General features: G+C 42.4%; 1 protein-coding gene across 5 annotated transcripts in view; it reads right to left on the bottom strand.

The window, feature by feature from the left end:
* SLC23A2 (solute carrier family 23 member 2) overlaps positions 1–24,750 on the bottom strand; it is a 151,697-nt gene that overhangs the window by 50,539 nt on the left and 76,408 nt on the right. For all 5 annotated transcript variants that reach the window (XM_036244240.1, XM_036244237.1, XM_036244241.1 and 2 more), the window contains one exon: positions 10,453–10,551. In XM_036244240.1, coding sequence (XP_036100133.1) covers positions 10,453–10,551 — 99 coding nt within the window. The remainder of the gene's footprint in view (positions 1–10,452; positions 10,552–24,750) is intronic.

The following is a 24,750-nucleotide window of genomic DNA, read 5'->3' on the forward strand; positions in this document are numbered from 1 at the left end:
CATCTGTAATACTTTCAACTATAAAGATAAAATAAATAAATAGGTAAATAAATAAATAAATAATTCAGGCATCTTAAAAATTCAATAAAATATCCAACTGTATTAAGATGACCTTACCATAGAAATTAAAAAACAAAGGGAAATAAAACATGAGTTGAGAGAATTTGGACAGAAGTAAAGGGAAAAAAAGAAAAATGAGGACTCGAAGATGGTGGGCATATAAGCAAATTCTTCTTACACCTCCTCCCAGGTGTAAGAAACTAAAACTAAATTAGGGGACATTCACTTGGAATTCCCAAATGAAGTCCAGCTGAAGAGGAGACAGCAGGGAAGGCCAGAAACCAACTGGAGTCTGGTAGAAGAGGCAAGATGAAGAGATGGTCTGGCCGGCTTCCACAGGCGGCCAACAGAGAGAGGAGGAAGGGGCTGTTCCTGAGAGGAGAGAGGCCTGGATCCCCAGGCTGGAGCACCAGGGCGGAAAACAGTGGCCCATGTAACATCCAGGTGTGAAGGGCAATAGAGCTTCTGGCCACTGAGAAGCCCAGAGCAGGGCAGAGATAAAGCCACAGTTTGTTTGTTTTTTTTTTTCCCTTGTTTGTTTAAAAAAAAAAAAACCTAGAGCACAGGATTTTCATTTACATCTACTTATCTGAGGCTTCAGTGGAAAGAGAGGACAAATCAAACTGGAGGTGCCTGAAGAGAGGCTGGGGTGGGAAGTATTGAGGAAGGATGTGGAAAGGTGGCCACCGGGCAACCTGAATCCATTTGTGCCTCCCTCAAACCAAAATGGCCATTTCTCCTGAGAGGTGCTGGCCCCTCCCAGAAGCCACAGCTCAGGTGAAAGAAAAAAACCAAGCCCTAGGGTAGACAGCCTGCCACACCCTGCATCTGGACCCTTGCAGAGGAGACAGCAGCAGGGGACCATGACTGCAGATTTGAACAGGCTCAGGGAGAGTTGGTGACTGGCTTGGGAGTAGGGCCGCCTGCCCCACTGCCCCAGAAACCTGACTGGAGCTTTCCCCTCTCAGGAGAGCTGACTGAAAATCCTGGTTGCCAATGCAGCTCAGTGGATCAACCCAACCCTGGGCCTCAAGCTGCAGGCAAACTGGCTTTAGAGTGCAGCCTGGCCCCTCCCTTGAGCAGCCAAGTTCTGTGGAGGCAGACATAAACTGTGGATATAGCCTGAAGCTCCAAAGAGGTGGCTAAGAGCCAGCAGAGGGCAGTTCCTGACTGAGGCTACCACCTAAGTAAAGCAGGACCCAAAAGGAGATCCCAGGGGGCACAAAAAATCTGCTAAAATCAACGCTATGTTCCTTTGTTGTTTTTTTTGAGACATAAGCCACTTCATTTTTATTTTTTGCATCATCTTCTTTATCTTTTTTTTATATCTTTCTTTTTTATTGATATATTATTTTAGTCTGTTTTCTTTCCCTTTATTACTCTAGTTTTTCTTCTTTCTCCTGCTTAAGCCTCTTTTTCCCTTTTCTAATTTTCTGCTTTCCCTCTATTCTTTTCATAATTTTTTTTCTTCCTCTTTTCTTTTATACCATTTTCATTCTACTCTCTGTTCTTATTTTACATCTTTCAACTTTGCCCTTTCTTTCTTTTTTTTTTTTAATCCTCACCCGAGGACATTTCTCCATTTTTTGTTCAGATAGAGTGGGAGGGAGAGAGAGGAAGAGAGAGAAACATTGATGTGAAAGGGACACATCAAGTGGCTGCCACCCGCATGACCTGACCAGGGCCTCACAACCAGCTAGCCTGAGAGAGGATCCTATCCATGAACAGGACAACAACATTCAAGACCCAATTATAACAGGAGAGCCCAAATTAATCACACAAGCATCATTCCTAGACCACCCAGCTCAGGAGATTTAAGAGATTACACCACTGGGGCCCACAAAACACTTACTTACTACATAAGGTCACTCCACGAAGAGTGAAAGGAATAGCAGTTTGATCTAATACATAGAAACAAACAAACAAAAAAGTCAGCAAAAATGTTGAAGACAAAGAAAACAACCCCCAAATGAAAGAAAAGGAGAAAACTCAAGAAAAAGAGCTAAATGAAATGGAGGCAAAGGAGTTTATCCGATATAGCATTCAAAGTAATGGTTATAAGGACACTCAAGAAACTTAGGGAGAATGTCAAGAAACTTAGTGAAAACTACAACAGCATGAAACAATAAATAAAAAACATAAGTAAGAATGAGGCAGAAATGAAGAATAACATACTTGATATCAAGAATATGAAACATAACAACATCTGCATCACAGGGGTACCAGAAGGAAAAAAGGTGAGCAAGGAATAGAGAACCTGTTTAAAGAAGTAATGATAGCCCTGGCCGATTTGGCTCAGCGGTTACAGCATGGGCTCATGGACCAGAGAGGCTCAGGTTCAGTTCTGGCCAAGGACACACGCCTCAGTTACAGTTTGGTCCCCAACCCTGGTCGGGGTCGTGCAGGAGGCGGCCAGTTGGTGTGTCTCATGGATGTTTCCGTTTCTTTCTCTTCCTTTCTTCTCTTTCTCCGCCCCCCCCCCCCTTCCTCCCACTCTGTCTGAATGTGCTGGCATGTTTATAAGCCCATAATTGATGACTGGTAAATTACTGTGCTGCTCCATACTGATGATTGGGAAAGTCACTGAGTACCCTCTAGCCAAACCTGTTTAGTCAAAATGACCTCAGTAAATTGGAATGCTTCCTGAACCAAGAAATTGTTGGGAGCCAGCTACATGTCTGACAGAGTCTACAGAGCCTGGAGGTCTGGAGTCAGCGACTCGACCTCCCCCACAATCTCAAGGAATCAGGCTTGCATTGTGTTTGTGCAGCTCAGGGCTAAATGTGACCCAATGTACCTTGAAATACCTGAAATACCTGGGTGTTCTTGGGTGTGCCTGGGCATTCCTGTAATCTGTAAGGCAAACTAATTCAATACAGCATTGCTGTGGCCCTGGGCATCATAACAAGAAGATCCTATTTTCTGTAAGGTATAAAAAGCATGTAACAAAGCATATCGGTGCTGATTCTAAAGACTGTCACAGGGGTGTTTGGAATCAGTCGCCAGCCAACTAATAAATGGTTCTTATTTGGACTTCCAATTCTCTAGTGGTCTTTGACTCTGTTGCGCCACAATATTTGTAGGCCCCAGGGATGGTCTCCGAGAACTCGGGATCAGTTGCCAGCCAGCTTTGCTATTTGGCTTTAATTTGGCTCTGGTAGTCTCTCGGTTCTCTCACACCACAACATTTGGAGGTCCCACCAAGATCTTTCCCTTATGGGGAAGCCCCAGACCAGACCACTAGACCAGCTATCAAAGCTGCGGGGGGGGGGGGGGGGGGGGTGCTAATCTAGGGGAAGGCCTCAGAGAGACGTTCAAGATTAAGCCTGCCCTCCCAGTCTCAAATCCTACTCTAAACTGAATTCTGAGAGAGTGTCTGGACTCATCTGAGTCATCTGGAATCTCACCAGTGAGTACTGTTTTCTGTTCAGTTTGGTAGGCACCTTTTGGTGGCAAGGGGGAAGGCTGGACACGGCATTACTTCCCCAGCCAGGTTCTTCAGCGAGATGTCCCAGGGAACTTTGTGTTCTCTCTGTGTTCTTTGGTTTCAACCCCGTCTGTATTTTTTTCTGTTTATTGGCTCACATGATTGTCTGTTATTGTCTGGTTGCACTTCCCTTTGTTGTCATGGCCAAAGTCAATATGGTACAAAAACTCCATCGCAATGCCTATTGGATAATTTTAAAAATTTCAAAAGCTTAGGCAAATAGCTGTAATGTCCCAATAAGCTCTGGGACCTTATGGACCCTATATGAACTCAAATGGCCACACTGCTTAAGGGCTATAGCGGCTACAGTCCTACACACTCAGGAAGACTCTAAGCTGACCCTGAGGCAAGATTTATGTCCCATGCCAGAGTTGTCCAGTGTCAGGTGCTCTTGTTGGACACCCTGAGGATGGAATTCCTAGGGACTGCTGCCGTAGGCCCTGCCACCTTGCTGCCTGATGATGACCCAGCGGAACCTGTTCATGGCTGCCTGGAGGTCCTGGACTCCTTGGCTGATCTTCGAGCAGACCTCAGTGACACCCCCTGTCTGGACCCAGATGCTGATCTCTACACGGACGGGAATAGCTTTATGTCAAACGGTACAAGCCTTCTCTTCCAGGTCACTCAGATCTCCACAATGTTCAGCCCAAAGACCAGGTCTAGATCAAGAAAATTCAGCCTGCTTCACTGGATCCTGGATGGACTGGTCCCCTGCCTGTAGTCCTCACCACTCTGACGACCCTTAAGGTAGCAAGTCGCCGTTTCTGGATTCATCAGTCCCAGGTAAAGAAGGCACACCCCGGCCCTGGCCAGTTTGGCTCAGCGGTTAGAGCGTCGGCCTGCGGTCTGGAGAGACCCGGGTTCGGTTCCCGCTAAGGGCATGTACCTCGGTTGCAGTTTGTCCCCAGCCCTGGTTGGGTCGTGTGGGTGGCAACCACTCGATGTGTCCCTTTCACGTCGATGTTTCTCCCCCTCTCTCTCCCTCCCACTCTATCTGAACAAAATATCAAAAAATGTCCTCGGGTAAAGACTTAAAAAAAAAAAAAAAAGAAGGCACACCCCGACCAAAAAATGGACCCTTCAATGGACAGACAACGCTTTGAAGGTAAAATCACTCCAATCCCAATCCTGCTACTTGGGATCTCTGTTTCTCTGACTCGGGGAAATCCCCACCAGCCGACTCAGTAGCCTTAGACGGACCCATGATGGATGCGTTATTGCCACTAACATATCTGTACTGGAAATGACGAAGAATCAATGATTTTGATTCCTCCAAAAAAACCAGTGGGGAATGTGCTGGCATGTTTATAACCCCATAATTGATGATTGGTAAATTATTGTGCTGCTCCATAATTGATGATCGGGAAAGTCACCGAGTGCCCTCTAGCTGAACCTGTTTAGTCAGTTTGGCTCTGGTGGTCTCTTTGTTCTCTCACGCCACAACATGAAAATAAACAGAAGAGTGTCCTCAGGTGAGGATTAAAAAAAAACAACACACACACAAAATAATGCCATAAATATTCCCCAACCTGGTGAAGAAAAAACTCATGCAAGTTGAGGAAGCACAGAGAGTTCCAATCAAGACGAACCCAAAGAGACCCACTCCAAGGAACATCAGAATCAAAATGACAAATGTTAAAGACAAAGAAAGAATATTAAAGGCAGTGAGAGAAGAGACAAAGTTATCTACAAGGAAAAACCCATTAGAATGTCAGCTGATTTCTCAAGAGAATCACTTCAGTCCAGAAGGGAGTGAAATTAAGTATTCAAAGTAATAAAAAACAAGGATCTAAACCCAAAACTACTCTATCCAGCAAGGCTATCATTTAAAATCAAAGGTGAAATAAGGAGCTTCCCAGACAAAAAAGGAGTAAATTACCACCAAAGTGCAGGAAATATTAAAAGGACTGCTTTAAGAAGAAGAAGAAATTGAGAGAGGAACATAGTTATAAAGTAAAAAAAAATGGCAGTGAATAATTACCTATCAGTAATAACCTTAAATGTAAATGGACTAAATGCTCCAACACAAAGAACTTACACACATATATGCATAATCAATGGACACAGACAACAATGCAATGAAGGGGAGGGGAACGGGAAGAGGGTGTCAATGGGGGGTGAGGGGAGAGGGGGGACATCTGTAATGCTTTCAACAATAAAGAAAAATATTTTTTATAAAAATGAAAATCAGAGCACAAGAGAAAATAGACAACATGAAAAAAGTGTAAGGGTCACAGACTAGAAATGGAAATTTAAAAGAGAAAAGAAAGCAATATAAGGAAAAAAAACACTATAGAGAGAAGTAATAGCTAGAGAAAGCAGGCAAAGGAGATCCAACATATGAATAATTGGAGGCCTCAAATAAAATCAAACAAACGAAGATATAATTCAAGACAGTTTTCCTAAAGTAACAGGAGCTTTGATGCTAAATATTTAGAGCCAGAAAAAGCCCTGGCCAGTTTGGCTCAGCAGTTAGAGCATTGGCCTTCAGATCAAAGAGTCCTGGGTTTCATCCCTGGCCCTGGTCAGGGTTGTGCTGGAGGCAACTAACTGATGTGCCTCTCTCGCATTGATGTTTCTCTCTCTCGGTCTCCCTCCCTCCTTTTTCAGTCCAGCCGTGTTGCTCAGTGGTTGAGTGTCGATTCATGCACCAAGAGATCACCTGTTCAATTCCTGGTCAGGGCACTTGCCCAGGTTGCAGGCTTGATCCCCAATAGGAGGTGTGCAGGAGGCAGCTTATTGATGCTTCTCTCTCATCAATGTTTCAATCTCTCTCTTTCTCTCTCTCTCTCACCCCATAACTCTCTAAACAGCAATGAAACATATTTTTTTTAAATCAATGGAAAAATATCCTCTACTGAGGATTATAAATAAATAAATAAATAAATAAATAAATAAATAAAGTGCCAGAAAAAAACTGATCCAGAGTGGTCAACATCAAAACATATCTAAATAAAGTTATTGAATATCAAAGGACTCTATAATACTGGCAAAAGATCAAGATACTGATAAGAATTAAAAAAAAAAAAAAAAAGACCAGTCTGATTTCTTCACAGCCACATTTAATATCACAAAATGGGATAGCAGCAACTATAACCTTCAAACCTAAATACTATAGTTAGTTTTGGATAAGAATGTATTCCCATGAGACAGCCCTTCTCTTGGAAACTGCCATAGAGCTACTTCTCTGACTTCAGTGAACATATGAATCATAAAGGAATTGTATGAAAGTACAGAATCTGACTCAGCAGGTCTAGATTGGGGCAAAGAGTCTACATTTCTAAGAAACTTGAACATTCACAAAAATTCAACGATAAGTTATATACACGTATGCGTAATCCTTGGACATAGACAACAAAGCTGGGGGGGTGAGGGGTGGGATCGGGAAGAGGGTGTCCAAGGAAAAACATCTGTAACAAAAATAAATTAACACAAATTGAAAAAAAAATTCGACGATAAGAAACATTTCAATACATTCCAAAAAAATAATACAAGTAACATTTTCTAATCACAATGCAATAAAACTGGAAATTAATAAAATAAACAATCAACACCCCCCCAAGCCTGGAAATTTTTTAATGCGCCTATAAAGATTAAAAGCAGAAGAAATGCAATCCAAAGTAGCAGACTATTTAGAAAATAAGAACAAAAAACATATTAGATATAAAAATCCTTTAGGAAAAAAAAATTCTTTAGATATAGTTTAAAAAGGACTCTGGAAAATTCATAGCCTTTGCACTTAAAACAAACCAAAAACATGTCTCAGAAACTTAGAGCCTATGAATTCAGAAGCACTTTGCTACAAGAGGCTGAGCCACCTGGATGTTGAGGCCCAAGCAAGCCTAGACCGCAGACGTCAGTCTGCATGCTGACTGTGACTGCTCTCATCCCTGCACTTTGAGGAGCAGTTTGGAATCCAACACCACAGGAATTTCAACCTCTCAACATGACTCTAATTAGTCTAATTTATAATAGCTTGAAAAAATAATAACAATATTGGCCAAGATACCCAAAAATGAAATGTCCATCTCCAAGACTAGAAATTTAAAAAAGAAACCACACATACAAAATTTGATTATTCAAAAATTCCAAAATAATTTCTTTGTTCTTTATTGTTTTAGTGATTATACTGGAAACTTGTTGCACTAATCCATGCTGTGTACTATATTTGCATGTGTCAACTTTCTTGTGGTCTATGACTAGAATACACAATATCCACTGTTTATAGTGCAAAACAGTGGTTCTAGAATATAATGCCTTATTTTTTAAGTTGATCAAGTTAGTAATTTTCACCATAAAAATAAAATCTATTTTAAAAACTTATCAAGGTGTTGGAGCATTGTCCTGATATCCCAAGGTGGCAGATTCAATTCCAGTCAGGGCACATACAAGAATCAACTAATGAATGCATAAATAAGTGGAACAACAAATATATATGTTTCTCTCTTTCTCCTCCCTTCCTGTTTCTCTAAAATCAATCAATAAATTTAAAAATCTATCAAATAAAACAAATGAAATTGAGAAGCCTCGAGGCTACAATGCAATCTGAAAATGCCACTTTATCAAATTTTTCACATGTTAGACACAGTGGTTGATACAAAGAAAAATGAAATCCAGGCAACTGGACTCTCTTTGTGCAGCTCTCTCCTGGCCTCTAGGATAATGGTCACACAGATTGACCTATCAAGGAGCTGAGATGAAGCAGAAGATGATTCTCCCACTTCAGTGTGTGATTTCCATTGCTCTGATCAGAGCTCCATTAAGGGCGTTTTCAAAGTCTACATAACTATCTACTGGTTTCTCTCATTTTCTTAGTCACTGCACACATAACATAGTATGTACCGGACACAATGCTAATACTTCAACATACATTATTTCATTTAATCCTCACAACAACCCTAAGACAAATGCTGATGTGTTTACTTCCACTTATTTAAATTTTTTTTTTGAACTTTTTTTTATAACCTTCACCCGAGGACATTTTTCCATTTTTTGTTCAGATAGAGTGGGAGGGAGGGAGGGAGGGAAGGAGGGAGAGAGAGAGAGAGAGAGAGAGAAACATCGACGTGAAAGGAACACATTGAGTGGCTGCCACCCGCACAACCCAGCCAGGGCCGGGGACAAACTGCAACCGAGGCACATGCCCTTAGCGGGAACCGAACCCGGTCTCTCTGGACTACAGGCCAGTGCTTCAACTGCTGAGCCAAACCGGCCAGGGCTGTTTACTTCCATTTTAGAGATGAAGCAACGGATGCCCAGAGAGTTTAAGTAATTCCCTCAGGGTCTGAGTCACATTAGCACCTAGACCCAAACTCTTAACCACTTCCATCTGGCATGCCAGCTGAGGCTTTTAAAAATATCTAGAAAACAAAGAACCCAATTAAAAAATGGGCAGAGGAACTAAAAAGACACCTCTCCAAACAGGACATACAAATGGCTAAGAGATATATGAAAAATGTTCAACATCACTAATCATCAGAGAGATGCAAATTAAAACAACAATGAGGTATCACCTCACACCTGTCAGAATAGCCGCCATCAACAAATCCTCAAACAAGTGTTGGCGAGGGTGTGGAGAAAAGGGGACTCTAGTATACTGCTGGTGGGAATGCAGACTGGTGCAGCCACTATGGAAAACAATATGGTGTTACCTCCAAAAATTAAAAATTGAACTTCCATTTGACCCATTGATCCCATTTCTAGGAATATATCCTAAGAAGCCTGAAACACCAATCAGAAAGAATATATGTACCCCCATGTCCGTAGCAGCACTATTTACAATAGCTAAGATCTGGAAACAGCCCAAGTGTCCATCAGTAGACGAATGGATAAAAAAGCTGTGGTACATATACACAATGGAGTACTATGCAGCTGTAAGAAAGAAAGCTCTCTTATCCTTTGAGACGACATGGAGGTACCTGGAAAGTATTATCCTAAGTGAAACAAGCCAAACAGAGAAAGAAGAGTATCATATGATCTCACTTATTTGTGGAATATAATGAACATAACAGTCTGAGGAATGGGGTAGTCCCAGAGACGTGGAAGTGAGGTACAGATTGACAATCCCCAGAAGAGGGGGTGGTGGGGAGAGATAAACCACAGAACTTACATGCATGTGTACATGAACAATGGACATGGACAAGAAAGCTGGGGACAGGGCGGGGACAGGGCGGGGAAGGACAGGGAGGAGGGAATCAGTGGGGGGAAAAGGAGAAACATCTGTAACAAAAATAAATTGATTAATTAATAAAAATAAATAAATAATAAAATAAAAATGCCTAGATATGGGCCTGTATGAGACTCAGCTTGTCATTAAGACAACTGAAAATTAGCAACTTTGTTTGATCCCTGGTTTTTGAGGCAACAGATCCATGTTTCTCATTCTCTCTTTCTCTCCCCCTCCCCGTTTTTCCCTCCCTTACCCCCCCCCTCCACTCCCTCTTTTAAAAAAAAATCATCATCATCATCATCGCCCTGGCCAGTTTGGCTCAGCAGTTAGAGCGTCGGCCTGCGGTCCAGAGAGACCCAGGTTCGGCTCCCGCTAAGGGCATGTACCTCGGTTAGTTTGTTCCCGGCCCTAGTTGGGTCATGCAGGTGGCAACCACTCGACGTGTCCCATTCACATTGATGTTTCTCTCTCTCTCCCCCTCCCAGTCTACCTGAACAAAATATGGGAAAGTGTCCTCGGGTGAGGATAAAAAAAAAAATCAATAAACATATCCTTGAGTGAGGATTTTAAAAAACTAGTAACTTTTATTCTTCATCACTTCTATCTCTATTATAAAGAGAACACCCACACCCACTCATGAGGGTAGAGCCAAAACCCCAGATGAAGGACACACGTCCTTTACAGAAGCCGAGACCGCAGCGGCGGGGGAGAGGGTGGCGGTTACTGGAGTGGGTACCTTTTCTGCAATGCCGTTTTCTGTGGTGTAGATCGCCATGAGCTCTGTGTCTTCATTGTCCTGTTCACCACTGGACGTGGCACCTCCATTTATCACCACCTGAAGAGAAACACTCCATTTAGAGGCTGTTTCGTGGTGCATCGCTTTGCTGTATGGAAACATTTCCCCCAAAAGTCTTTTGTAATTCTTGTAAGAGACAAAAACTGCATTTTTTACCTATCAAATTAGCCAAGTTTTGGGTGTTCATAAATGAAATTTTCAACAAGTGTGTGCTGCATCAGTGGCCACATGTGTGTTTTGACAGAGGAGAAACATACCACATGTCCCACAGAGGGAAGCTGTGTGAACAGGTGTGAGCTGAGGGAAACCAGAAATGGAACAGTCAAAGAAACTGCAAGAGTGGGACCCCCAGCACCCTCCCTGGGCAAGGGAGTCGTCGCTGAGGGGCCAGAGCTGCTATTTCTGAGCCAGTGAGAGGCATCCTGACTGCCTGGTTAAGACCCCTTCCCAAGTGAAGATGACTGCCAAAGTGCCTGGAGGAAATGTGCTACACACAGCACTCATGCATGTGCTTCTCCCAACTTAGTAACAACCCCCTTCCACGTATGTCTTGGAAAATAATGCCAACAATAATTGTACGTATGAATAACAGCACAACTACATTTTAAAAAACACAGAGGAAAACGACCACAATATAGAAATGTTTAAATTCTGGTATTGTAAACTATGATACAGAGAAGTGAAAGATGAGCGATGGCATAAGAGAAAATACAGTGCAACACGTAACAAAGGATCGGATCGGGATCAGAATTTCATAAACAACACTTGTAAATGCATAATACAAACAGTCCAAAAGAAATGAGCACAGGGTAAGAGTATACAGATTCACAGAAAAAAAATTAAATTACCCAGCAAAACACACAAAAGCTGTTCAACCTCATTTAAAATGATAGAAATGAGCTCTGGTCAGTTTGGCTCAGTGATTAGAGCATGGGCCCACGGACCGAAGGGTCATGGGTACGGGCATGTACCTTGGTTGTGATTCAGTCTCTGGCCCTGGTCAGGTCATGTGGAAGGCAACCAATCAATGTTTCTCTCTCTCTCTCTCTCCCCTACTCTATGTCTGAAAATAAATGGAAAAATGTCCTCGGGTGAGGATTTAAAAAAATTAAAATTATAGAAATGATTAAAATAAAATTTAATTTTTTAACATAAATTAGGGGGAAATTTTTAAAGGGGAATCTAGTGTTGACCAGGGTGTGGGAGAAGTTATTAAAGAGATTATGGCCTTTGTGAAGGGTAACTTAGCACTGGGATTTAAAACAGGCATTTTTACCCTGGTCAGTGTGGCTCAGTTGGTTGGGAGTCCCATGCACTGAAAGGTTGCCAGTCCAATTCATAGTCAGGGCCCAGGTTTCAGGCTCCATCAGCCAACTGATATTTTGCTCACATTGATGTTTTTCTCTCTCTCTCCCTCTCCTTCCTCTCTCTCTCAAAAAATCAATTTAAAAAATCTTTTAAAAAATTAATAAATAAAGCAGGTGTTTTCTAGGACCAGAAATTATCGAAAACTATCCTTCAAAAATAACCATGCAGCCCTGGCCGGTTTGGGTCAGTGGTTAGAGCGTCCGCCTGCGGTCCGGAGAGACCTGGGTTCGGTTCCCACTAAGGGCATGTACCTCGGTTGCAGTTTGTCCCCGGCCCTGGTTGGTCGTGCGGGTGGCAGCCACTCGATGTGTCCCTTTCACATCGATGTTTCCCTCTCTCTCTCCCTCCCACTCTGCCTGTACAAAAAAGAAAGAAAAAAATAACCATGCAGCCCTGGCCAGTTTGGTTCAGAGGTTAGAGCATCAGCCTGTGGTCCCTACAGACCGGGGTTCAGTTCCCGCTAAGAGCATGTACCTCGGTTGCAGTTTGTCCCCGGCCCTGGTTGGGTAGTGCGGGTGGCAGCCACTCGATGTGTCCCTTTCACGTCGATGTTTCTCTCTTTCTCTCTCTCTCTCCCTCCCACTCTATCTGAACAAAAAAATGGAGAAATGTCCTTGGCTGAGGATAAATAAATAAATAAATAAATAATCAACCATGTAAGTGATATCTATGGTCAAGGTTGATGGTTGAAGCATTACTTAAAATGTTTAATACTTGGAAACAACATAAATGTTCATCAAAAAGACATTGTTAAATTATGCTATCTCCATTTCGAGAATAATAGCCATTAAAAATAGACGACTGATGTACTGACAAGAACTCCAAGAAATACTGGCTTAGATTGAGGCAGTCCAGAGAGATTTAATCCACTTATTTTGTAGTTGAAGACCAAAGAAAAATTTAATTTCTCATTCAAGTCACACAGATTACAACCCCAGTCTGAAGGTAGTTTTAAAATATACCAAAGATCTTGATTAACTGGTCATAATTCTTACAGAACAAATTTCTTATATCATTTTAATTAAAAGTTGCTTTTTTTATTGATTGATTTTAGAGAGAAAGGATGAGAGTGAGGAATGGAGAGAGGGAGAGAGGGAGAGAGGGAGAGAGAGACACATTAATTTGTTACTCCACTTAATTCATACATTCATTGATTGATCCTTGTATGTGCCCTGACCGGAAATCAAACCCACAACCTTGGCATATTGGGATGATGCTCTAAGCAACTAGGCTACCCGGCCAAGGTGAAGAGTTGCTTTTAAAACTATCTCTACAACATGCTATAGCTTTTTACACATGCCAAATGGATTTGCAGAGTTTGCCTGTAAAACTAGCTGCCAGCAGGATGCCAGGTCCCAGCCAAGTTCAAGTTCGCAGCATGAAACTAACATATATCAGAATCATGCTCCAAGTAATATCACAGCAGCACTCAACCCACTGAGAAGCCAAGAGGTACACTCAGGATGAACTGTCTTGAAAACAACGTTTAGTTCCTAAATCATCAAAGAAACTCAGATCTGATTTAACGTCCTAACCTAGCTAAAGCTGACCTTCAACCACATTCATCCCCCATGGCTGCAGGAGCCTCATGAGAAAGGGTTTCCTTCTGGGGTGATAAAAATGTTTTAGCCCTGGCCGGTTTGGCTCAGCGGTTAGATCATCAGCCTGTGGTCCGGAGAGACCCGGGTTCGGTTCCCGCTAAGGGCATGTACCTCGGTTGCAGTTTGTCCCCGGCCCTCGTTGGGTTGTGTGGGTGGCAGCCACTCGATGTGTCCCTTTCACATTGATTTCTCTCTCTCTCTCTTCCTCCCACTCTATCTCAACAAAGTGTTGAAAAATGTCCTCTGGTGAGGATTAAAAAAATAAATAAATAAATAAATAAATAAAAATAAAAATGTTTTAAAACTAGACAGAGGTGATGGTTGCACAACATTGCAAATGTCTTCAATGTCACTGAATTGTTTGCTTTTAAATTTGAATTTTGTGTGAGTTTCACCTCAAAAAACTTCTTTAATCTGCATATATGGCACCAAAGAGGAGACTTCTCACCTCTCCTGACTTATTCCATTTACACCTACAATTAAATAAATAAGTACTATAAAATGCAGATGCTCCCCAGGCTAGGAAAGGGCCCGTTTATTCATTCAACAAAGCCTATTTGAGCACCTGCTGTGCCCAGGCAATGAGCATGCAGTCCTGCCACACAACCGCCCCACCGGCGCCACCCAGGGTGGGTGCCAGGTTCATAGCTCCCACTGACTGAACACAGGATGCAGCAGGGCACCAGGGAATAAAACATTAGTTTGTATTACTGCTATTTTCCCTTTGGTTTATTAAATTAGCTATTCTGATGGTCTATTTTTTTAAAAACATAAAATTTAATTTTAAAAATCCAATGTTAAAAAAAGTTCTTCAGGAAAGGCGTTGAGCTTTTTTTTTTAAAGAAACGGATAAAAGGTGATCCTGACATTTTTGAAACTCTAAATATTATTTCAACTGGGAAATAAAACATGTCTTGGAAAGCTTTCTAAACTTAATAAAAACGGATATTCTTTTGTGTTATTAATAGCATCAAAGATAACAGAGGGTAATCTTGGTATCTTTCATCTCATGAAATTGATCAAGTTTTTATTAAAAGTTTCCACATATTATTTAAAAATCCTTTGGGAACAACACATCCTTTCTCCCCCCAAAATTATTTGAAACCATACTTGTGGCTTTAGTGTTCATCCCTAAACTAATATTGTGCAATCACTCAATCAGCTATGAAAGCAGGTTTTCTCTGCCTAAAATTGTACAGTTCATTTTGTTTGTCTCCAATATGCAGGGTTATATTGAATGTGTCTATTGCTTTATTTTGATTATTCTAAGATAAGGATGTTTAAAGTATGTGTTTCTGAACAGCAATTCTAAGATGGTCAAATGCAGAGGAACCATGCTGAACGTCAATGTGACAGCAAGGCCCACTGAAACTGCCCATGGAACAAGCCTGTAGGCGAAGGGTGCAAAGTACCTGGGAAGCCCTGTGCTTCCGATCAGAGGGTTCAGAACTCAACTATCATCTATTTGGGATCTGGTACAATTTGTCCACCACTGCCATTTGTCTGGTAGCTAGGTGAACCATTTTACACTAAAATACTCATTTTCAAAGTAGCAATAAAGTTCCTCAAATTGGTTGCTTTCTATTACTTAATAAAAAGGTAATATACTATTTTACCCCCAACATATTTCCTCCATATCTACTATTAAAATGTTTTTAAATAAAGACTAAAGATATCAAGATTAGCATTTCCCAGCCTTTAATCTGAGTCCTTTAAATGAACATAAAAAGCTCCCACTTGCCTTCAATATTACCTGAAATTTCAAAATTAGCTACCATGAAAATAAATCAAAGTGAGTATAATACAACATATGCTGAACCTATACAGACTATCAACCTTAGATGACATGCCAAAAGATGTAGCTGATAGATCTAACATAACACCAGCAACCCTAAAGTTGGTGGGGCAGCAAAGCCCCCAATCTTGTGTTCATTGCCTCCTCAAACATGGCAGCCCTCGATGGTCACACGCAAGCAAAACCACTGGAGCAGCCAATACTGTACCCAAAAGCTCGGCCAATCCTGCAAAGTACCACCTCCTTCCCTTGTCCAGCCTCCTAATTTCTTCAGCCTCCTACAGAAGGCTGCTGGGCTACAGCAGCCGGAGAATCTTCAGGGTTCCAGCACGACCCACAAGTGCCCCAGAACAACTTGCCCTTCGAAAGAGATGCCTCACCTCTCCCCATTCCTGGCCCCTATCCTGAAGGGTGGGGTCGACTGATCTGCTGGTTGCAGCCCCACACTGAAAAACCCCATTGTGCTCCTGCTCCCACACATCCCATGACAATGGTGATGGTGAGAGCTGACATTTGTGGGGCACAGATTCATGCTGGGCACTGAGCTGGGCACTTCACCAAACATCTCCTTTCAAGGTGATGTCTGCAAAAGCTTAACTACAAGTCCCGATGGAGCCCTGTCCACAACCTGATTCCAAAACAGATCCCCAGGATACCTGGCCAGTTCCTGCACGCCCTCCCTCCCCCCCCGCCCCCCCCCCCGCAAATAGTCACCATCTTCCATTCATTCCAGGTGGTAACACATTACAGATGATAAGGTCAATTTCAGATAGGTTAAGAAAATATAAGGAATACAAACCAACAAGAAACAAAATCAACACTTCAAAAGGAACCTAAGAAAATACAAATGGCTCCTAAGCATTTGAAAAAAGGCTCAACCTCACTCACGGGAGAAAGCAAATTAAAACTACAATAGAAAACGTTTCCATCTACTTAATTGGCCAAGACCCAAGTCCAACCCACGGTCCACTGGCAAACCTGTAGAAAAACAGGCACTCACACGTTGTTGTGGGGAATACAATGATCTCAACAGAGGGTGCTTGGTGGTACCCCTCAACTTAGTAAGGCACACCATTCCTGGAAATGAATCCTTTTCTGACATCTGAGTGAAATGACCTAGGTGCAAGGTTATTCACTGCAGTGCTCATTAGAAACATACTAGATATCTATCAAATGGGAATATTTAAATAATTACGGTACATCCATTCCATAGGTGCTCTGCAGTTATACATAGAGCACTCTCTATATTCTGATAGGGATGTGCAGACATCATCTACAACACAGGGTTGGGCAAACGTGGGTTTTCAGTGTTCCTATGGAAAATAATAAAATAATTAATAAATAGTAATACAAGGATAAACTCTGTTTCACATAGTCACAACTGTAAACCTACTTTACCCCACCCTGTATATCACGAAGTCAAAAAAGCAAGGAGCTACCAACATAGACATTCAGATACACATGTGTGTGTATAAAAAGAGATGGGAACATATCTGCTTACATATCCACTAACCATTTCTGAAAAGCAGTGTGTGGGGAGAGTTGGTGTGTTCAAGGCTGGGCAAGGGGCTTTTTACTCTACACCCTTTGTACTCTTAAATTTTGAATGATGAATATATAAACTAGTATTTTAAAAATAAATAAAAATGTAAAGCTCCTTTCAAGAAATAACAAAATTGTGGTACATCATCTAAGTTAAATACCAGGCTGCTGCTCAGGAAGAAGAGACAAAAACAGTTGAACTTTCGGGAAGAGGGATCCAGGGTGTCTAGTTAAATGCAATGCAGCAGGTTAGAGAACAGTTTGCAGAAGTACCAGCCCGTCTAAGAAGTATGCTTTCTGCCTATAACCACCTGTCAGGTAGAATCTTTTTCTTGTACATGACCTAGTGTTGATATGTATGATCCCATTTACTTCTCAAACACCCTGCAGTTCCAAGTATGAGTAAGAGCACAGGTTCTCACAGGTATGGAGGGGTTGTAAAGTGAGATGTACACCTAAGGCCCCAAAGCCAAGCCCGCAACATGAAGTTGCTCTGCCAGATCCTCTTCGCTGGGGCGATGAGTAATGACAGGCACAGCTCTGTCGAAGCTGGCAGTGCTACAGGCTTTCCCTCAGACTACTATGATGCAGGGATTTTTCTCTGCAATTGTAACTTCTGAGAGTTCTGTGGTACTTCTGACTATCAGTACAGCTCAACAGAAATATACAAGGTGGGATAGGGAAGACAGAAACAAAGGAGAGCATATAAATGACCAAGGAACACAGGGATAAAAGTGTAGTGCCTCATTAAAATGCAAAACTAAAGCAATCAGTAACTTTTCACTTACTAATTTGCTGCTTTTATAAAAAATAATTTTTCTTTACTGATTTTAGAGAGAAAGGGAGAGAGACAGAGACATCAATGAGAGAGAACATCGATTGGCCGCCTTCTACATGCCCCTCACTGGGCATGTGCCCCGACCAGGAATTGAACCGGCAACCTCTTGGTGCATAGTCGATACTCAACCACTGAGTCACACCAACCAGGCTAATTTGCTGCTTTTTAAATCTAATATCTAATGCTGGCAGCGAAGGGTCCTCTCTCACAGAGCTGTTAGGAGTATAAGCCATCACAATAAGGTTACATACGTTAGATTATCATTTATTATGTGAATGAATTAGAAATAACCCAAGATCCCAATGAAAGTTGTGATCAAATGGGCATTCTACATAAAGTAACCTCACAGGGTAATGGGATCATAAATTCCCAACGAGGCCATAGTGGGTAGTCGTTCTCAGGCATATAACTTCTTTAGTTAAAAGGTTTGTTTGCCTTAAGCAATCCCTGTCCATTGTTTCTGTGCATCTAGGTTAACACACCTTTGATTTTCCAAGCCTTTCAAAGCTCACCCAGACTTGATAGCTGTCCTATGATCTGATCCCACCCTTACTTCCTCCCACCTTCATGTAATCCTCCTTAATTCCAAATGCATAAAAAGAAGCTGCAAACTCATTTCTTGGAAACATTTCAGATCTTAGTTTAGCTCAAATAAATTCTGATAAACAAAATATCTACAGGTTTGGACCTTTATTTTCCACAAAGTAGAAAACTGTGATTCATGATTTGCTATTATGTCAATGACAAGCTATGTTTTCAATAGCACAACCATATATGGAGTCAAAGGGCTTTATAAAGCAGATTGTGTGTGACAGAATCTTTTGAAAGAACACCAAATATTTGATTCATCTCTGGAAAGAAATACACCAAAATATAAGAACGTTGTTTTTCTGTCTGACAGGATTTTATTAAATTATTTGGATTTTCCCCTTACAGCATTCTGTTTTCTATATTTTTCTGCAGTGCATTTCTTTTGTAAATAAACTGATACAAATAATAAAATAGTGACAGGAAAGAAATATATGCAAACTATTAAGAAGGTATAGTGAGGTCCAGCCATTGTGGCTCAGTGGTTGAGCGTCAGCCCATGCACCAAGAAGTCACCGGTTTGATCCGGGTCAGGGCACATGCCCAGGTTGTGGGCCCGATCCCCAGTGAGGGGCGTGCAGGAGTTGGCCAATTGATGTTCTCTCATGTTTCTCTCTCTCTCTCCCTCTCTCTCTAAAATCAATAAAGAAAAAAAATTTTTTTTTAATTAAAAAAAAAAGAAGGTATGGTGATCCCTGGCTGGTTTGGCTCACCAATTAGTGCGTTTGCCCTCAGATAGAAGGGTCTCAGGTTCGATTCCTGGTCAAGGGCACATTACCTGGGTTGCAGGTTCAATCCGTGGCCCCATCAGGGTCATGTGTGAGGCAACCAATAGATGTGTCTCTCTTATGTTGATGTTTTTCTCTCTCTCTTTCCCTCCTCCCTCCCTCACTTTCCACTCTGTCTAAATTCCAATGGAAACAGATAAGAATTAACAAGAAGAAGGAGGAGGAGGAGGAGGAGGAGAAGCAGCAGAAGAAGAAGATACAGTGAAGGAAAACATAAATTTTCTTGCTATTTCCATTTCACTCTGATAACACATGTTTACCATGAAGCCTGGGGAGAAATATGGATACTTTAAAACATGTAAAATTAAAGGAGGCAGGAAAAACCAGCAGGTAATTACCACTATGCAACCTCCCATAGCCTACCTTCCTCCTAGGCCAGTTTATCAAATCCCAACATGAAATTAGCTTTCTCTCCAATGAATTATGCTTCAATTACCTGAAATATTTCCTCTAATCACCAAAGGTCAGGAGCCTGCTTACCTAGCTTTGATGAACACAGGTTAGGAGTGAAAGGAGAATTTAGAGGTAAGGAGTTCAGCAGGTATCTACACCTAGAAGAAGGGGAAGTCTTAACTAGTCTAGGATTGCAAGACACAGGCAGAAATGACAACAGGAGTTGGAAAAGAGTAAGGCTGGCAGAATGGGCCAGCAAGAAATGGCCCCAAAGAAAGCAGTGCGGCAGGGAAGATACTGAGAGTGAGCCTTACAGGGTGGAAGGCAGGAAGCTTGGGCAACCACTTCTGTTTGTGTTCCTGCCATATCTGGTATAGTTGGAGCACAAAGCAAGCATTGACAAGCACAATGGACAAGGTGTCCTTGAAGGCCCTTTCCGGGATCAAAAGACTATGACTCCAGCTTCTCATAAAAGTTAAGAGATAATCAGACCAGCTGAGCACTGGTCTGGTAGCTCAATTGGTGAGAGCATCGTCCTGATACACCAAAGCTGCAGGTTCGATCCCTGGTCAGAGCACGTACAAGAATCAACCAACAAAAGCATAAATAAGTTGAACAACAAATCTCTCCCCCCCCCTCATCAATCTATAAATAAAGAAATTTTTAGAGAGAGAATCTGCTGAAATGTGGATAAACCTTGTAAACCTGCTCTAGAAGTGACTGCAGAAGCTATGTCATTTTATGATGATTCACAATTATTAGATTGTATTTTGTATTACTAATATCTCACATTTCATGTAAAGCTACCAAAACTCTATTAAATTAAGAGTAAGCTGCAATAGCCCTGGCCGGCTAGCTCAGTCGGTTAGAGCATCATCCCCAAACGCCAAAGTTGTGCTTCAATCCCAGTCAGGCCACATACAGGAAGCAACCAATGAACTCATAAATACATGGAACAACAAATCGATATTTCTCTCTCTCTCTCTCTCAGGGGGAAAAAAAGTAACCTGCAATATAAGCAACTATATATGACCTCAAAACCAATGCCAAAAAAGTAATTTTTAAGGTCGAAAACTCTAGAAAGAAAGAAGAGGTGAGGAAAGTAACCTCTTACCATGCATTAAAATCTTCATTTGCATCCCACCTTTTCAATATTTTTATTTCAAAACATATATCGGGAATACTTCTTTTCTTAAAAAAATTTTCTCTCCCTGGCTGGTTTGGCTCAACAGTTAGTGTTAGCCCACGGACCAGAGAGTCACACGTTTGATTCCAGTCAAGGGTGCCTACCTCAGTAGTGGTTGTGTGGAAGGTAATCAGTTGGTGTGTCTCTCTCACATCTATGTTTCTGTCTGTCTGTCTGTCTGTCTCTCCCTCCCTCCCTCCTTCTCTTCTTCCCTCCCTCCCTCTCTCCCCCCGACTCTATCTGAATATTGGTGAGAAAATATCCTCAGGTGAGGATTTAAAAAAAAATTTTTTCTCAACATTTTATTTTATTTTTTTGTTAATCCTCACAGAGGATATTTTTTCCATTGAATTTTAGAGAGTGTGGGCGGGAAGGAGGGGAGAGAGAAAGAGAGAAACATCGAATGGTGGCCTTCTACACGCATCCCAACCAAGGCCAAGGATTGAACCTGCAACCCAGGTACATGTCCTTAACCAGGAATCGAACCCAAGATCCTTTGGCGTGTGGGCTGACACTCTATCCACTGAACCACACTGGCCAGGGCTCAATTTACTCATTTTAAATATGTTTTTATTGCCCTGGCAAGTTTGGCTCAGCTGTTAGAGCACCGGCCCTTGGACATAGAGTCACAGGTTCCATTCCGGTCAAGGGCACATAATTTATTTGCAGTTTGTCCTTAGCCCTGGTTGGGGTCATATGGGAGGCAACCAATCTCTCTCTCCCTTCCTCTCCAACTCTATCTAAAGATAAATAGAAAAAAAAATGTTTTTATTGATTTTTCTAGAGAAAGGAAAGGAGAGAGAGAAACATTGATGTGAGATTCATTGATCAGCTGCCTCCTGCACGCCCCTCCAATGGGGATGAAGCCTGAAACTAGGTATGTGCCCTGACCTGGAATAGATAGAGCTGGGACCTCTCATTCCATGGGACACTACTCAATCTACTGAGCCACACCAGTCAGGCTCAACTTACCTATTTTAAAAGAAAGGCTCACCCTGGATGGCTTGGCTCCTCGGTTGGAGCACTGGCACACGGATTGCAAGGTCTTGGGTTTGTCCCTGATCAAGAGCATATGCTTCAGTTGTGGGTTTGAGCCCTTGCCCCGGGGGGGTTATGTGGAAGGCAACCAGTCAATGTGTCTCTCTTCACCTCAGTGTTTCTCTCCCTCTCTCTCCCCTGCCCCTCCTTTTTGGCCTCCCTCCCTATCTGAAAAACTTAATAGAAAAATGTCCTCAGGTGAGGATTAAAAAAATAATAATAATAAAAAAGAAAGGCTGTTCATCTTGGCTGTTTGATTCTGACTATCAAGAGCATCCCATGCCCTAACTCATGGCCATATGAGGTAGATTCAAGCTCTTAACTTGCAGAAAGAGGAGAATTAAACCAATTCTCTGGCAGGCTCCAAGAAATATACTCATCCTCAGACTCTATCACATACTGCTGAACCCAAGATCTAATTATTCTTACAGAGAAAGGGCATTTTCCAAGACAACTATTATTACTATGCAACTGAGACTTAGACTTTAAGATCTAACAACTCTGAACTCTCTATTCAGAAATGTACCAGAAGGAACTCCACGGACCTGTATTAAATTAGTTATAAGAACAAAGACATGTTCTAGGGTTTCTTGCTCGGTTTTTAAAATAGGGCTATTTGTGCCCTGGCTGGTTTGGCTCAGTGGCTGGAGAATTGGCCTGCGGACCAGAGAGTCCCAGGTTCGGTTCCCGCTAGGAGCATATACCAAACAAACAAACAAACAAACAAAAGGGCTATTTGCACCCAAAAAAAGTCTTGTGCCTTCTTTTCACCGCTGAGAATGAGCATGTTTGAATCTGCCATCGCTGAGTCAGGGGCCTAGAGGCGTCACAGGTATCATATGATTTCTTCACCCACCCCTCTCCGTGTCTGCCAAAGTCACTTCTCTTACAAGAAGAAAGGGAAGGGAAGGGGTAGAAAGGAGAGGAAGAAGAGGGTGGGACCAGAAAGAGAAAAGGAAAGAGGGGTGCCATCTGCCTCCCTGGCTGCATTCTCATAGGGCCACCACTCTGAGCTGCTCACCCCACCAACAGCAAGCACACCCATCGGGCCACTGCCCTGAGCTCTCAGGTCTCTTCCACCAGAGCAGCTCACCCCCCCCCCCTTTTTTTCCCCTCAACTGAGGATAATTTTTCCATTTATTTTCAGACAGAATGGGAGGGAAGGAGAGAGAGAAAGAAACACAATATGAGAGAGACACATCGACTGGTTACCGCCCACACGAACCTGACCAGGGCCAGGGACCAAACCACACCCAACATATTTGCCCTTGACCGGAATCAAACCCGAGACTCTTTGGTCCAAGGGCCGACACTCCAACTGCTTAGCCAAACCAGCCAGGGCTCACCCCTTCTTTTTATGGCTCTTGGCCACCTACTCTTCTGTCTTGGCTCCTCCCAAACTTCTCCCTCCTGGGTTAGCGTTTTCTTCATATATTTTCTTATGCCTGGTCCAGGCCTTTTTTCTGTCATTATCAACGTTCTTTTCTTTCTTTTTCTTTTTTATCCTTACCCAAGGACATATTTGCATTTATCTTCAGATAGAGCAGGAGAGACAGAGGGAGGAAGAGAGAGAGAGATCGATGTGAGAGAGACACGTCGACTGGCTACCACCCTTAGAACCCCAACTGGGGCCAGGGACAAACTGCAACTGAGGTACGTACCCTTAGTGGGAACCAAACCCAGGTCTTTCTTTTTCTTTGTATGTATTTTTTTTTTTTTTTTATCCTCACCAGAGGACATTTTTCCATTTTCTGTTCAGGTAGAGTGGGAGGGAGAGAGAGGAACAGAGAGAGAGAGAGAAACATCGATGCGAAAGGAACACATCGAGTGGCTGCCACCCGCACAACCGACTAGGGCCGGGGACAAACTGCAACCGAGGTACGCGCCCTTAGCGGGAACCGAACCCGGGTCTCTCAGGACCGCAGGTCGACGCTCTAACCGCTGAGCCAAACCGGCCACGGCTGTATGTATTTTTTTTTAATTTTAGAGAATGTTTCTTAAAGTTGGGGACAGTGAAACAAGGAAGGACCCAGAATATGAGGAGAGGGACTAGGTGGAGAAATGAGCCTAGGCTGGGCTGATCTGGGTCACTAAGAAGTCAGAAAAAGAGGCCTTGGGGATAGGGTCAAGGGTTTGCCCTGGACAAAATGCAGCTGCCCATTGCTGCCCCGTGGTTGCAACTAGGGTCCCTTAGGAGATGCATGCCTGTGGGGGAAGAAAAGGGAGAGGAGGGGGAGAGTCAGAGGAGTGCTCCTGGGAGGTTAGGCATAACTTTCTTATCTTTATAGACTTTCCCATAATCCATCACCATCTTCCATTAACTACTTAACACTTAAACTTTCCTTCCTTTACTTATAATTTGAAAGACAAGGGCAACATCCTTACTGATAACAATAAAATCGCCCCAAATGTTAATGGCGAAAGGGAAAGCCCTCCATTTCTCTGGCTTGCTGGATTACAGGAACAGTGTGATCTGGTATTAAATGTGTAAGTTTACAGGAAGAGGAAAATTCACTTGTAGTAACTACAGAAGGTGGGAGGGTGTCGTCTTCTGATCAATTCCATAACCACTCGATTCAAATATATTCTTTATCTTTTCAATGCTTTATTGTGTCTTTCAAATTTCCTAATAGGAGCATGTACTGCTTTTATACTCAGAGATGGGTTTTTCTGTGTGTGTGAGTCTAATTATAAGATTTTTCAAAAAGTTCCTCCAAAATAACTTTAAAAAAAATGTTTTCAGCTTTTTCACATGCTTAAGTTTGGTTATTACAGTGACCACAGAATTTATCACCCAAACTAGGACACTTGTGAGCACAGAGGAGAAGTGTATGAAGAGATATGCAGGTCTGCCCCCGCAATCTCAAATGCTATCATGCCTGCACACACCTGCGTTACAAACCTCTTCCCAACTGGTGGATTAGGAACTATTTTCTGTGCTAGAAGATGCCCATGTAAACTGTGTTCAGAGCCGATTTCAGCTGGTCCATCTCAGCCATAAAGCAGAAAGCCTGCTTCCTGGCTGGGAGAAGACAACAGGGAAAAGACTCGCTCACTCCTCAGGGGCAAAAGAATCTGTGCTGTCCTGACTATAAGTGGAC

This window comes from Molossus molossus, unplaced genomic scaffold (assembly GCF_014108415.1).
Source record: "Molossus molossus isolate mMolMol1 unplaced genomic scaffold, mMolMol1.p scaffold_m16_p_6, whole genome shotgun sequence".
NCBI classification, from domain to species: Eukaryota; Metazoa; Chordata; class Mammalia; order Chiroptera; family Molossidae; genus Molossus; species Molossus molossus.